The sequence below is a fragment of the Telmatherina bonti genome, assembly GCF_933228915.1.
Source record: "Telmatherina bonti genome assembly, chromosome: 11".
NCBI classification, from domain to species: Eukaryota; Metazoa; Chordata; class Actinopteri; order Atheriniformes; family Telmatherinidae; genus Telmatherina; species Telmatherina bonti.
In genome coordinates, this window is record NC_136629.1 from 23,345,476 (window position 1) to 23,358,995 (window position 13,520).

The 13,520-nt window shown below is 36.6% G+C and overlaps 1 protein-coding gene across 1 annotated transcript; it reads left to right on the forward strand.

Moving 5' to 3' along the window:
- Positions 1-5,312: 5,312 nt before the first annotated feature.
- On the forward strand, positions 5,313-11,393 carry kcnk1b (potassium channel, subfamily K, member 1b; the record flags this gene model as incomplete). Its single annotated transcript, XM_079249213.1, has 3 exons — positions 5,313-5,667; positions 8,781-9,176; positions 11,137-11,393. The coding sequence occupies 3 exons, from the start codon at positions 5,313-5,315 to the stop codon at positions 11,391-11,393; spliced, it is 1,008 nt and encodes a 335-aa protein (XP_079105339.1).
- Between the last annotated feature and the right edge of the window lie 2,127 nt (positions 11,394-13,520).

The window sequence follows — 13,520 nt, forward strand, 5'->3', positions numbered from 1 at the left end:
AAGGTGTATAAATAAAGAATATCTATATCAGTCTATTTAAATCTCTAACTCTCTTCATTCTCTTTATTCACCGCCATCTCCTTAAATATACTGTATTTAGAAAACAAAACATAATAAATAAATGAATAAACAAACAGCTGCAATGGACTGGCAAGCTGTCCAGGGTGTACCCTGCCTTTCCCTCAAAAGACAGCTGGGATAGACTCCAGCTTCCCCGCGACCCTTAATCGGATCAATCAGTTAGGATAATGAATGAAAACATATAAATAACCAAGTTAAAATATGATTCTGCTATTTAAGTTACATTTAAATCTGTGTAACTTCTGCCTTTTCCCCTTTTCCCCCATATACTTTGAAATAATCCTTGTTTTTCATTCAGCCTGGGAGTCGTGTGTTTATGTCGCTGCACAATAAACAGTAGCCTCCAACATATAGCAATGCATGCTCTTTTCCATTCAAAGCTATATTTATCATTTAAAAACACACTGTTTCATTTACATATGTACAGTATATGCTTGCAAAGCTGTCATTTCATTTAACCACAGTTTTTTTTAGATCTCAGAAGAAGGCAGGTTAATGGCAGGACATGCTGCACAGGTGCTACAGAAGAACCTGATTCATGTGAGCCAAGAGATAAAATCATTGCATGTCTGTATCATTGGTCTCATGTGTTGTTGTTGTTTTCTTTTTGCCAGCTAACCAAGCTACAAAGAAATTCAATCTATTCCTTTGACCTGGTTAGCATATTTAAATTCATTAAAGACTTTGAGCACAAAGGAGATATTTGTCTGGCCTTTAAAATGCCAAGAAAAAATTTTTAGTGACTGTCAGAGGGAGAGACATTTTAAATGGTTCCTTAGGGGAAAATTAAATCCATCACACAGAAGTATGGATTTTCTGATTTGCAAACTTGTGAAAAAAAGAATTCCTGATTTAGATTAAATGTGAAGGTAGTCTTGCTCATTTCTCTATGTAGGCTACTTAATAAAAATAATAAGTTAGTTAAATATCTGAATATTTATTGGCAAATTTATTTGTATAGCACAATTCAACAACAGGGCAATTCAGAAATTTTACAGAGTCAAATATTCATTAGATAAGAAAGAACTATTAAAATGCAGCTAAGAACAGGTGGATGTTTAACCTGGATTTAATAAAGTGTTTCAGCTGATCTGAGACTTTCTGGGAGTTTGTTCCAGACAGGTGGAGAAGCTGAGTCCAGTTTATGATCTGAGTTCATCACTACACCCAGATTTCTGGCCTGGTTGGTGCCTTTTAGGTGTATCAAATGAAATTCTGTTGTGACCTTTAATCATCTATCTTCATCTTTCATCTCTTTTTATTTTTGTTTATCTTAAGAAAGTTCAGACACATCCAGTAATTGATCTCCTCAATACATTAAATAAGAGCTGGTACAGGGTCTCAATCTGCTGGCTGTGTTATTCTTTAATGATTTAAATCAATAAATATTTACAAATTTAATGTCAATCTAAATATTACATTTTAACCTTAAGAATACCCTCTGTAGCAGTACAGACAAAATAAAATGATGGTCATGGCTCATATCATCCCAAACATCACTGAAAGGAAATCAATAAATGAAATTCACAAAATGTGTCAAAGTGCCAAAGACATATTATTAATATGGGAAGAACATAAAACAATAATGGTGCACCCATAATTATGTGTGCACCAGCTAAACCCAGAGCACTGACAGCACCTATTAAACTCACAATCTTAACAAAAATAATTTAATTAGGTAATTTTAGATGGTAATTTAATCCATTTTGGGTTTTCTTAACTATTACGTTCATTATGATTTTTTTTTGTTTTTTTTTTTTTTTTTTATTCCAATTATTTAAATTCTCAGTTTCTGACTAAATAAAAATCTTAGTCTGTCTCCAAGACAGTGAGACCTTCAGAATTCATGAAACCATCCAATCTAAGAGACTTCTCTGCTGCTACCCTTTTTACTTTTCTCTTTATAGACTTGCTCAAACACAGCAGTATTCTACATCGGTTTGCAGAGATCTTCTTGGAAAAACCTCTGCAGCCTACTTCCACTGGATGGCAGTATGCTCACTAAGCATGTTTCTGGTATTCCTCTGGACACTGGTACTTGGCATCTCTGAATAAATGTCAATTTCTGGTCCCAAAAATTTCATGAAATGTGTGCTGGGAGGTATAGCTGCCTGTCCCGGTCAGCCACCAGCATCCAATCCTGTGCAGTGGTAGGTAAGCTTCTATAGGTCTTTTTGGTTGTTTGAGTCACTCTCTTGAATAAGGTGACGCTCCATAAGACGTGAAGTTTGCTGTTTGCTATGGCTGAGGACAAGCTCTCGGCTGCTGGGTTAGGGTTAGCCCTCTCCGTGGGACTTTGGGCAGCTGCTTGAGATGTGCTTGAACATCTTTTTCCCAGAAATGAGTGAGTAGCTAGGTGATTTGGCTTTTTGCCAGAATCTAAGGTTGTACAAGGCTGGGAAGGATGTCACACAGCCTGGATGAAGAATTTTATGTCACAGGGCTCTGCTCGCTAGGTGTGTCAGTCTCACCTTGTTCATGCCCCAAGCTATTTCATGCCCGCTATTCTCTGCTTCTTGTTTTATCCTCAGGTGCTCTTACTCCTGAATAACTTACATCTTCTGCTTGCTCTGGACTTTGTTGCAGAGGTGTAAGAAAACTTGCTATGCCAGGTATTGCTTTTAAACAGCATTTTTTTTCTACCTCATCAAGCTACCAAGTTGTACACATTTCCTGCTTCCTCATTTCAATACTTGCAGCTAAAGTTCATGGATACTTTAAGTTTAGGCACTATAGTGTCATTTTAGATGACACTATAGTGTCATCTAAACTTACTTGAACTTTTCCTTGATGTTTATTAAAATGAAACTGCAGACTAGTATGACTCCCATATAGAGCTGTGCTGCACAGGCTGCATGACAAGCCACCTGCAAAAAATCTGCAATTCCCTACTCCATCCGTTCACTCCATCAATGTGATTGGTATTTTATGCACCTGCAGAGGCCAGAGGATGCAGGTGAGAGTACCATGTTGGTAAATCAAGTACTTGAAACTACCCAACATCCCTGATTTACCCATTCTTGTGAATGAGGTCTCTAGCGCCTTGTCTTGATGGCAACTCCCTCTATATGGCATTTTTTTCAAATGGTTTGAACACCCAAATTCCTATAATCCATTTTCCAACATAATGACACAAACAATTACGTCTTTACATAGAAAGAAAAGACAATGTCAATAAATATAGAGATTTAGGTTTGAAGCTGACAGAGAAGCTGCAAGCTTGAACTCTATAAACATCTGTTTCCATATTGTCCAAACAAGTAAACTCAAGCGTTGGCTCCCAGCTTAATAGGTTTTTTAATCCATTATTTGGACATTAATTGCCATGCATTTGGGTTGTATATTACATATTTTATTTTTTGGGGTGAGGGGGTTGTTTGTTTTTTGTTTTTTACTTGTCATGTCCCTTTATGTGAAGCACTTGATATGAAATAATGAATTACAGAATCATAGAATTATCAAGTTTTTGATTTCAGAGCATCTGTACCAAGAATTAAAAAGGAACTGTTTTATTCAGAACAAAACAATCTACAAAACACCATTTTCCTTCTTAGTTATTTGACTTAGTTTATAGACACCAGCTCTCTCACATAGCAGAATTTACTCTGATTCCAAGCAGAGGGAGCAGCATGACAGAATGACATTTCCCCTGGTTCAGCTCAGGTTTTCTAACAACAACAGTCCTGGTATGGTGACATTCTTTGTTAATGGATGTGAAGACAATAGTAAAATTGATGAAGACCAAGAATATCCAGAGATGGACAGACACATGCATACAAAGAAAAATATTCTAATAAATCTCAGATATCTATGTAAAACTTGAACCAGTATGTGCACACCTTATACTTGTGCTATGATCCATTGAAGAGATGCCAAATTTAATATGGCCTTACAATAATTATCATTTGCTTTTTATAGAATATGCAATCAGTAGTATTATTATAGTGGATGTCTTTAAAGGTATTTTATTTTTCAAGTCATAATGTAGGCTACTTTTAATGTATGAAATTTAATTGACATCTGCAGTGTTATTTAGTTGTTTTGTTTTGGTTTTTCTATGTATAAAAATTCTGAATGATATCAAACGGACTGTAGCATATATATATATATATATATATATATATATATATATATATATATATATATATATATATATATATATATATATATATATATATGCTACAGTCCGTTTATATATATATATATATATATATATATATATATATATATATATATATATATATATATATATATATATATATATATATATAAATAAATATATATATATATCCATCCATCCATCCATTTTCTAAACCGCTTAATCCAATGCAGGGTCGCGGGGAAGCTGGAGCCTATCCCAGCTGGCTTTGGGCGACAGGCAGGGTACACCCTGGACAGCTCGCCAGTCCATCGCAGGGCTATATATATATATATATATATATATATATATATATATATATATATATATATATATATATATATATATATATATATATATATATATATATATATGTGTGTGTGTGTGTGTGTGTGTGTGTGGAGTCAAAGTCTTTGTAATAATTCTGTATCTATTCTGAATGTGCCTCTTGTATGCTAATAGCTGGGATAGGCTGCAGTTTCGCTGTTAAAATAGCTCGTCACATTTTCTGCATGGCTGGTGAGATTTTTCAGTCCAAACAATGACCTTTTTCCTTTGTTGTCCGTAGAAACTGAAACTAATTCAAACAGGCCAGACAACCTGCCAAACAGTAGGGAAGAGAGGAAGAAAGGTTTCTCCGTCACACGTCTTTGTTGCGATTTGCTGTCTTCACGGAAGTATCCAAGCTCGGACATTTGAACACTGCTGTTTCCAGATTATTTACGGTTGCGATTATTTTTTGTTTGTTTGTTTTTTATTTCTTGTTTATACAATTGAAGTTGTGGGTAATCATACATCATGAACTAGATTATTTGTACTTGTCTGCATTCTGCACAAATGCCTTTTACCAACACGCGGATGTCACAGGATATATTTGACATTTCCGATTGTACTTGAAAGTCTCATGAGCTGCAGCAGGTTTCGCGGAGGGGGAAGAGCCGATGATACTCGAGTCTTGTCTTTAGTAACATCCCTATTGATACAGGCACTGAGGCTATATACTAGGATATTTTGTTAATACCACAGTGAGGCAGTTTTATTTACAACGTTGAGTTTATCGTTTTACGCGTAGCATTTTAACGTAACATTGAAAATGCTTCAGTCCCTAGCCAGCAATTCCTGTGTGCGTTTAATACAGAATCACAAATCGACGTGGTATTTTGTATCTTTAGTTTTGGGTTATCTGCTTTATCTTATATTCGGCGCTGTCGTCTTCTCTTCCGTCGAGCTTCCATATGAAGACCTCCTTCGCCAGGAGCTAAGGGCCATCAAAAAACAGTTCCTCCAGGAGAACGAGTGTCTCTCCGAGGAGCGACTGGAGCGGTTTCTAAAGAAAGCCCTCGAGGCCAGTAATTATGGGGTTTCAATTCTCAATAACGCATCTGCAAACTGGAACTGGGATTTCACCTCTGCGCTATTTTTTGCCAGCACGGTTCTGTCCACCACAGGTAGGTCATCCTTCAGACTCGCCTGTCTGCATGATGCTGGCTGCAGCCCCTCCAGGTGCGCAGCACATAACACGGTATTGGGGGTCTGGCGAGGCCTGCCTCATGAGAACATGTTAGGTTTTACACAAGATATATTTCTAAAGACAAAACGTGGCCTAAGGACATAGCATTCTGAGTTTGAAAACTGTAGAGGCCATGACCAATATTTTACCCGTGGGTTCATTGTTTCATCTTCACATTCACACGTGTCTTAAGATAAAGTGTAGATTCCAGGTAGAAGTAGGCCAGTAGCATTAAGATACCCATTGTCAGGGTCCGACCTACGCAATTTGAGACAGTTTGTGACACCATTTACATCTTATGCAAATATACTTAATGCTATGCTTTTAAACAACTATTAAGATATTTGAACAATATTGCATGATAAAATGTACAGTTATTTAACTTATCTTACATTGCATAAGATCAACGTAACTGCAGGTGTTTGTCGTTCAGAAAACGGAAGAACTTTAGTCTGCTAAATGCTAATCTGTGAGGTTGCAACACACAATTCCAGATACCTTGTGTGATAGCTGTTGTGTGACTGCTTTCTAATGATTTTACACACATGTGGGTCAGATGAAGCCAACTCTGTGTAGACTAAATGGCAGTAAAATATTTTATTCCCTCTATGGTTCATTCTAAGTCAAACACAAAGTAATGTTTGGCATTCACCTTTGCTATAGTGTTGTAATAGAAAGGTTGCATTATATTTCCAGAGATCATAATGATATTGTCTTTAATTTTCTCCGTCTTTCTAAACCGCTTGATCCAGGATGGAGCCTTCATTTAACTTTTATATTTCATTGTGTCAAATATTTAAGAAGCAAAAAAAAAATAAAAGCAGAAGATTTCAGGTTTTTATTGGCTTTTTTTTTAAACTACTAATGTCACTAGGTTCTAAATTTCCTACGTAGTTAAAACTGTCACAAGTCAGCTGTGGTATTTTTAGATCTTCCATCCACATTCCAGGTATTTAAGTAATACGTTTTTCACCTTGCCGCAACATAGTTTTCAAATTGTTCTCACTGAGCGTCAACCTCAGCTTGTCTGTACCTTGGTTACTTTATTTCAGCCCATTTCCTTGTTAGTGGAAGTCTCTTTTTTTTTTTTTTTTTTTACATATACATATTTAATAACTGCCTCTGTTTATTTTTGTTCTTGATACAGTTGTGCATGCTGTATATTTTCACAAGTTGTCAGTCAGTAGACTGAAACATTTTATACATGTTTTTTTAAGTGTATAATGTAAACTTTTCTATGTTTTATGCTTAACAGCATTCAGACAAATAATTTATCAGCAAATGAGTAGATAATGAAAATGAAGAAAGGACAACCAGGTTTATGGAGTCTTGTTAAATTTGATTAAAACTAAAAGACTGAAATTGTTTTGGTTTAGGAAGCCAGAACCAAAAACTCAGCCAACAAGGAAGTTTAAACAGATTTATTGAAATGATGGTGTTGAAGGCGGTCTCGCTTAGTCGGATCTTCAGGAAGTCTGGAACACAAACAACAGAGGTGAACCAAAACAGGTGTGAGATGATACTGGAGAGGCCAAGAAATGAATGTTTACCAGGAAATGGGAAATTCAGAGTAATCTTCCAGAACAGGGAAAACAACTTCCACAATCCAGAATTTCAAGGTCCAAAATCACCCCAGGGTCCACAACAAAAGACACAAGCAAGCAGAAAAAATCAGAGGAGCAAGCAAGAGGCAGGGTAAGAATCAGGCAGAGTTCAGCAACGGGTGATCAGTTCATACCAATAAGGGCGTGGCGAAGACAGTGGTCGGAGACAGGCAGGGTCAAACCAGGTTTTTTCTCAGTCAGGTACATAAACAAGGCTTGAAAGCTGTGGAAAAGACAGACAACTGCGCACTGAGCAGATCTAGAGCTGGCGTGTAAGTAGAGGGCAGAACAAATGAGGAATATTAGCAATCAGGCCAGGGAATAGTGCAGCTTGTTCAGGGCAGAGCAGAAACCATGACAGAAATATTCCAGGTACACAAATATAGCAATTCTTTATTCACTATGAAACCTTACTTTTCTGACTCCAAGTGCATCCTTATTTTTATTAGTAGTCCTTTAGATGGCTTTGCAGTTTAATTTGATTCCAGATGTGGACATACTTTGGCATTCACAGAGCTGCATAAAAAACAAAACCACAGGGATAGAAGACACGTCGCAAGACTTGATGATACAAGATATTTTGGGGGTATTTATGGTGTCCCAAAGCCTCCAATATTATTCTGTGTAAGGCATTTACATCCACCTACTAATATCGTGGCTCCTTTGTGGAAATATAAAGAATGTTCATCGATCAGTTCATCGATCACACCTACATGGTTGAGTTGCCAGATAGAAGCCATTCTTTATCAAAAGGTTGACGGCAGCTCCCTAAAAATTTGTTGGTAAAGATCTGAATTGGTGCCGTGAGATATGAAGCAACATTTCCAGAGCTCAGGATCTGTGGTTAGGGCAAAGTTTTACAATTCAACAAAAACAGCAACAAAAAAATAAACCAATCTAAAACATGCCATCAAGAAGCAAACTGAAAATCTTAATGCAACTCAACCAAAATCTGGAGCTGATTTAAAGCTTTTCTGTGGAGAATTGGAAAAATTCTCCACAGAATGTTTTGCGTCCGTGATCCCTGTTGAGACACTTGACATTCAGTTACATTGAGCTTCACTGTTTCCATTAAGAGAAGTGAGAAAAACATCAACAAAAGCTGTGCCAAGCTTGTAGACATGTGAAGACTTTAGGCTATGCTACAAAAGAATAATGAAGGCTGTCTATACTTATGTAACGTCACTGTTTTTCCATTGTGAAGAGGTGTAAATAGATTAATGAAGAAGAAAGAAGACATCTCCGGATGAATGTAAACATAAAAATCTAAAAAACTTAAAATGCTATTAAAACTTTCTGCTCGCACACTACACACACGTACAATAAAACTATCCACATAGGTTTTGCCTGGTGTGCACAGAAAGAAAAAAAATCTAATACAATGTCTTATGTTTACATGAACATTTGTAAGTGAAACATTTTCTGTTTATTTGTTGTTTTCCAACAGGATATGGCCACACAGCACCCCTGTCTGATGGTGGGAAGGCCTTCTGCATTATTTACTCAGTGATAGGCATACCCTTCACCCTCCTCTTCCTCACTGCTGTGGTGCAAAGGATCATGGTGTTCAGCACACGGAGGCCGATTGTGTATATCCACACACGCTGGGGTCTGTCCAAGCCACTGGTGGCCATTGTTCATGCAACTCTGTTGGCCATGTTGGCCGTCTCTTGTTTCTTCCTCATCCCTGCTGCCATCTTCTCAGCACTGGAGGAGAACTGGAACTTCCTGGAGTCCTTCTACTTCTGCTTCATTTCTCTCAGCACCATCGGCCTGGGAGACTACGTACCAGGAGAGGCTGCAAATCAGAAGTTCAGGGAGCTCTACAAAGTGGGCATCACAGGTGAGTACAGATGAGTTGTTGGTTTTGGAACGACTTTTATTTCAAGGTTCTGGTAGCTGCTGTATTTAATTGTACAGTGCAAAAAAATCAAGTTACACCATTTATTTGTTACTTTAGTTGTTCAATCAGAACTCACACTGACATAATCAAATTGTTATTAGTGTTTGTACTTCTCAAAGCTAGAGCCACACTCATTTTAAACTCTCTTCTAGTGGAAACAAGATAAAACAGGTACTTCCTGGAAATGCACTGGAACACTATGAATCTGTAAAAAGACCCACAAATACCTTGTAATTAATGTAACTGGAACAAATGTGTTACAGCAGTCTAGAGTGAAATCGTATCAGATAAATAAGAAAGAAGATTAACTGTCATGATTTACTGATAGGATATCGCCTCTTGTAGCTTTTATGATTGTGAGCTTTGCCCTGCATATGAGTGACACAATCAGCGTGGCCTGTTTCTTGACCTCTTTTTGCTATTGTGGCAATAAAGGACATAATTTGAATACACACATAGGGTTCATACTCTGTTCTTGTTTTGTCATAATAGAAAGGTGACTATAGTTTGGTCAGAGATGGAAGAGGTAGTAAGACCAAATAGAGTTTCTTTTTTATGTTAAGTTTGCAGTGAAACCTGGTGAAACCTGTTACAAAACTGCAGAAAATGCTCTCATTCTTACTCATATTATTATTTAGCACCTCTCACATGTGGTGTTAGTGGAATTGCTACTACTTGGGAACCTTCCAATTATTTTTATTTCGCATTTTCTTTTAAACAATGCAGAACTTGTTCAAAGTGTTTGTTTAGCCTTAATGAAAAAACAACATTTGACATTATCAGTTTGCTTAAACCCATAATGAGACGCTGCAGGTCTAAAATGGGACCCACATGAGAGCAGTGAGCCACTGCCTTAATTTTCTGGGTCGCTTGAGCAGCATGCTGACAGCAATGCTGTTGTTAAACCTAATGATGTCCAAATTAAAAACAGTTTGAAATCACAAGGCCCTAAAAAGCTGTGGGTGTGTATGAGTGTTGAATGCTACTCTGGTGAGCTTACTCCAACATGTGTGAAGTGGGTGTTTAGTACGCACAAACCAGTCGTCATTCAGCACAAACGTGTTAGTCTGTGGGAGGAGAGGAGGCTTCAACAAAGCTTTTGTACAATGATTCGTGTCTTACAACTTCTTTATGATAAATTCATGCTTTTATAGGAAGTGACATCACCATGCTCAGTGGTGCTGAAACAAGCAATGGAATTCAGTATGTCCAATAAACACATGATTTTTATTTATTTATTTTTTCTAGCTCACAAAATGTCCATCCTTCAAAGATGAGACGTATTTTTTCAAAAAGATTTAACTTGGCAGTAATTAATTGTACAAATAGCAGTTTATACAGACCTTGAAAGCGTTGTATAAAGCTTACCATGTATAAAACATGGTAAGCTGACTACTGCCCCCTTGTGTCAGTGCACAAAACAACAGAGGTTGAGTTAACCAGAAGGAACTGGATGTTTCCATTATGTTTTTTTCTGTACATATAACACTACTTTTCAAAGGTAAATAAAATCTTTAATGCTGTCAATCTGAGTGATGTGTAATATTAAAAAAGATAAATCAAGAAAAAAGTGTTAACCTTTAAACACATAACACATATTCAAGAGCCATTGTCCTGCTGGTTTCAGATGTCCCTACTCTTATAAACCTGATCCAAGTGAAATGCATCTTGTAAACATCTCATACTTGTGTTACCCACTATATTGTTTATGACCCAATAATTGTAATTGTAAACAGGTAGTTATCTAAAACCTTTTCAGCAGTGGCTTTCAAGACCCAGATTTGAAAAAAAAACCCCCCAAAAAAACAACTCTGTTTATAATAAGGGAACAATAACACTTCTCATTGCAGTTAATTACTCGTACTTTTGTAACCTTTTATCATATTTTTTTTCTTCTCAGTCTACTTGATCTTGGGTCTGATAGTCATGCTGGTGGTGCTGGAGACCTTTTGCGAGTTGCAGCAACTGAAGCAGCTGAGGAAGATGTTTTACTTGAAGAAGGAGAAGCCGCAGGACCGTCTAGCCATTTTGGAGCATGACCACCTTTCCTTTACCACAGTGTCCGATAGCTCCACAGCCCACAGGGAAGTGAAAACCCAGACGTTTGTTAGAGTTCCTTCCCTGGTCTCTCCCAACGATGATCCTATGATCCAGTAAGCATCAACAAGAATAAATGCCAATTAACAGACAAAAACATAAAAGTAGGGGATAACGCATGCAAAATTAGCAGTAGACAGATTGATTAGATCACAATCTCAGCTGTAGGCAACAGTCGACCCTTACACTTTAATAGTACAACTGGTTAAAACTACTCAAATCAGCAACAACTGAACTAATGTAATTTAATAAGGGAAAATGAATATTTTAATAGCTGCTATAAATACTTAGATAAGTCCTCTGCCATTTTTATGACTCTCAGAAGTTAAGCGCCTTTAAGAACTGCATTATTTATTGCACATATAGGAATATTTTGTCAAGTAATTTGTCTCCTAAATCTAGCTAAAATACAGGACGACCGTCTGTCACATAATACTGAATAAATATGTATGTGTCTTATAAATAGAGATGCTTGACAGGTATTTGGACTGTATATAATCAGGTAAATGTTTTAAACATTCGTGAACAGTGCCACTTTGAATTATTACACCTGTTAAAGATGAGTCAAAGTGTAACTAAGGCATCGCGATATCTACAAGTAACGGACTATGGTTTGGGTTATTTTAAAGGGAAATGTTTTGACTCTATACTTTATTGCCTTTTTCTTTTATCTACCAGCTGGAATTAGGGAGTGGCAGCAGCTGGGTGAAATTACATCTAAGCGTCTGTCCTTTGACATTTAGGTGTTTTTAATGCTTTGTGCAAGCTAATCAGTTTGCTCTGGCCAAGCTCTTCAGAGCTGTATACTGTTCTGTAATGAATTGGCACCTATTGATTTTTTTTAAACATAAAAAAAAGACTTAGTCTTCCTTTCTTGTGTAACATGGGTGGTGCTGTTAACTGAAAGAGAAGTGCAGTTAAAAAAAAAAACTAAATGAGTTTATGTACAATTAAAAAGCTCAAAAGGATATCAATACATTTAAATATGAGTTTGTAAACCATAATATTTTGCTTTGATAGTTGCTGCATGTAAAAATATAGTTTTTACAATAAGTGTTTTGTAGCATTTTTTGGGTCATCTTTAAAAAGGTGTTGACTATTCAGGTTGCTCTGCACATTGTCATATTGTGATTAAAAAATAGTGTAAAGTAATGTGACCTTCACCATGTTGCAGCAATGTTTCAAAGTTGTCCATGTGTGAAGCACTATGATTTATTGATTTGTCTGAGTGGTTTACTATGTGCCAGCCTGTTCAAAAAGGGAAGGGAGGTTAGCCCAGTTTCAAAAGGGAACTAAAAGAGATCGACCTGCTGCATTTTAGTGTCATAAATCCAGCCTGGTTTGCACATGGACTGTAATTTGGGAAAGCTGTAGATATTTGTTTTGTAAAGATTTTTGTTGTGGGTCATCTGTAATGGCTAAATGATTGCTCGAAGTTCTCAATAACTGGAAACTATTATACTGAATTTACATAATCTGAATGTAGAAATGTATATTTTTGAACATGACATGATAAAAATTTACAAGAGTTTGGTGGACGAAACTGATGCTGTTCTAAAAAGAGGTACAATAGAAAACTTGAAATGATAAATCAACGCAGCATGCAGTTAAAACTGTTCTGATCATCCACTACAGCAGTTTAAAGTGTGCTTTTGAGATGAAAATGTCAAAAGTATGAATTGGGGGATATATAGCCGTATGTATTCCTGAAAATCAGTTTCTTTCCTGGTGAATTTCAGGAATTCTTCGAAATGTTCCATTTGTTGCAAACAGAACCATTCAAACTGTGTTTCAAGCTCCTTTAATGAAAACCTAGGTGTGATATATATACAATATATCATATTATGCTTTACACATGATTGTACTCTTTAGTACCTTTTAATAGGAGGCACTGAATTTCCAGTTATTTTCAGCACTGTCACAGTGTTGGTGAGGAGTTCAAGTTCAGACCTCATCTTTCTTTTGATAAATTACACAAGATACGTCAAGGCCTTTTATATAATCTTGAATGTAAAGTCTTTATGCTCTTTGCCACAATGAAGTCTAAGGTGTGGTTGGAGTGAAACTTTACAGCGGCAGACTCCAGTTTAATACTGTTTAAATAAAGCAGCATGTGCAGGCAAGTTAAGTGTTGTGACCACTTGGAAAACAACCTTCAAGTCACCATCTGAGTTGAAGACATCATTC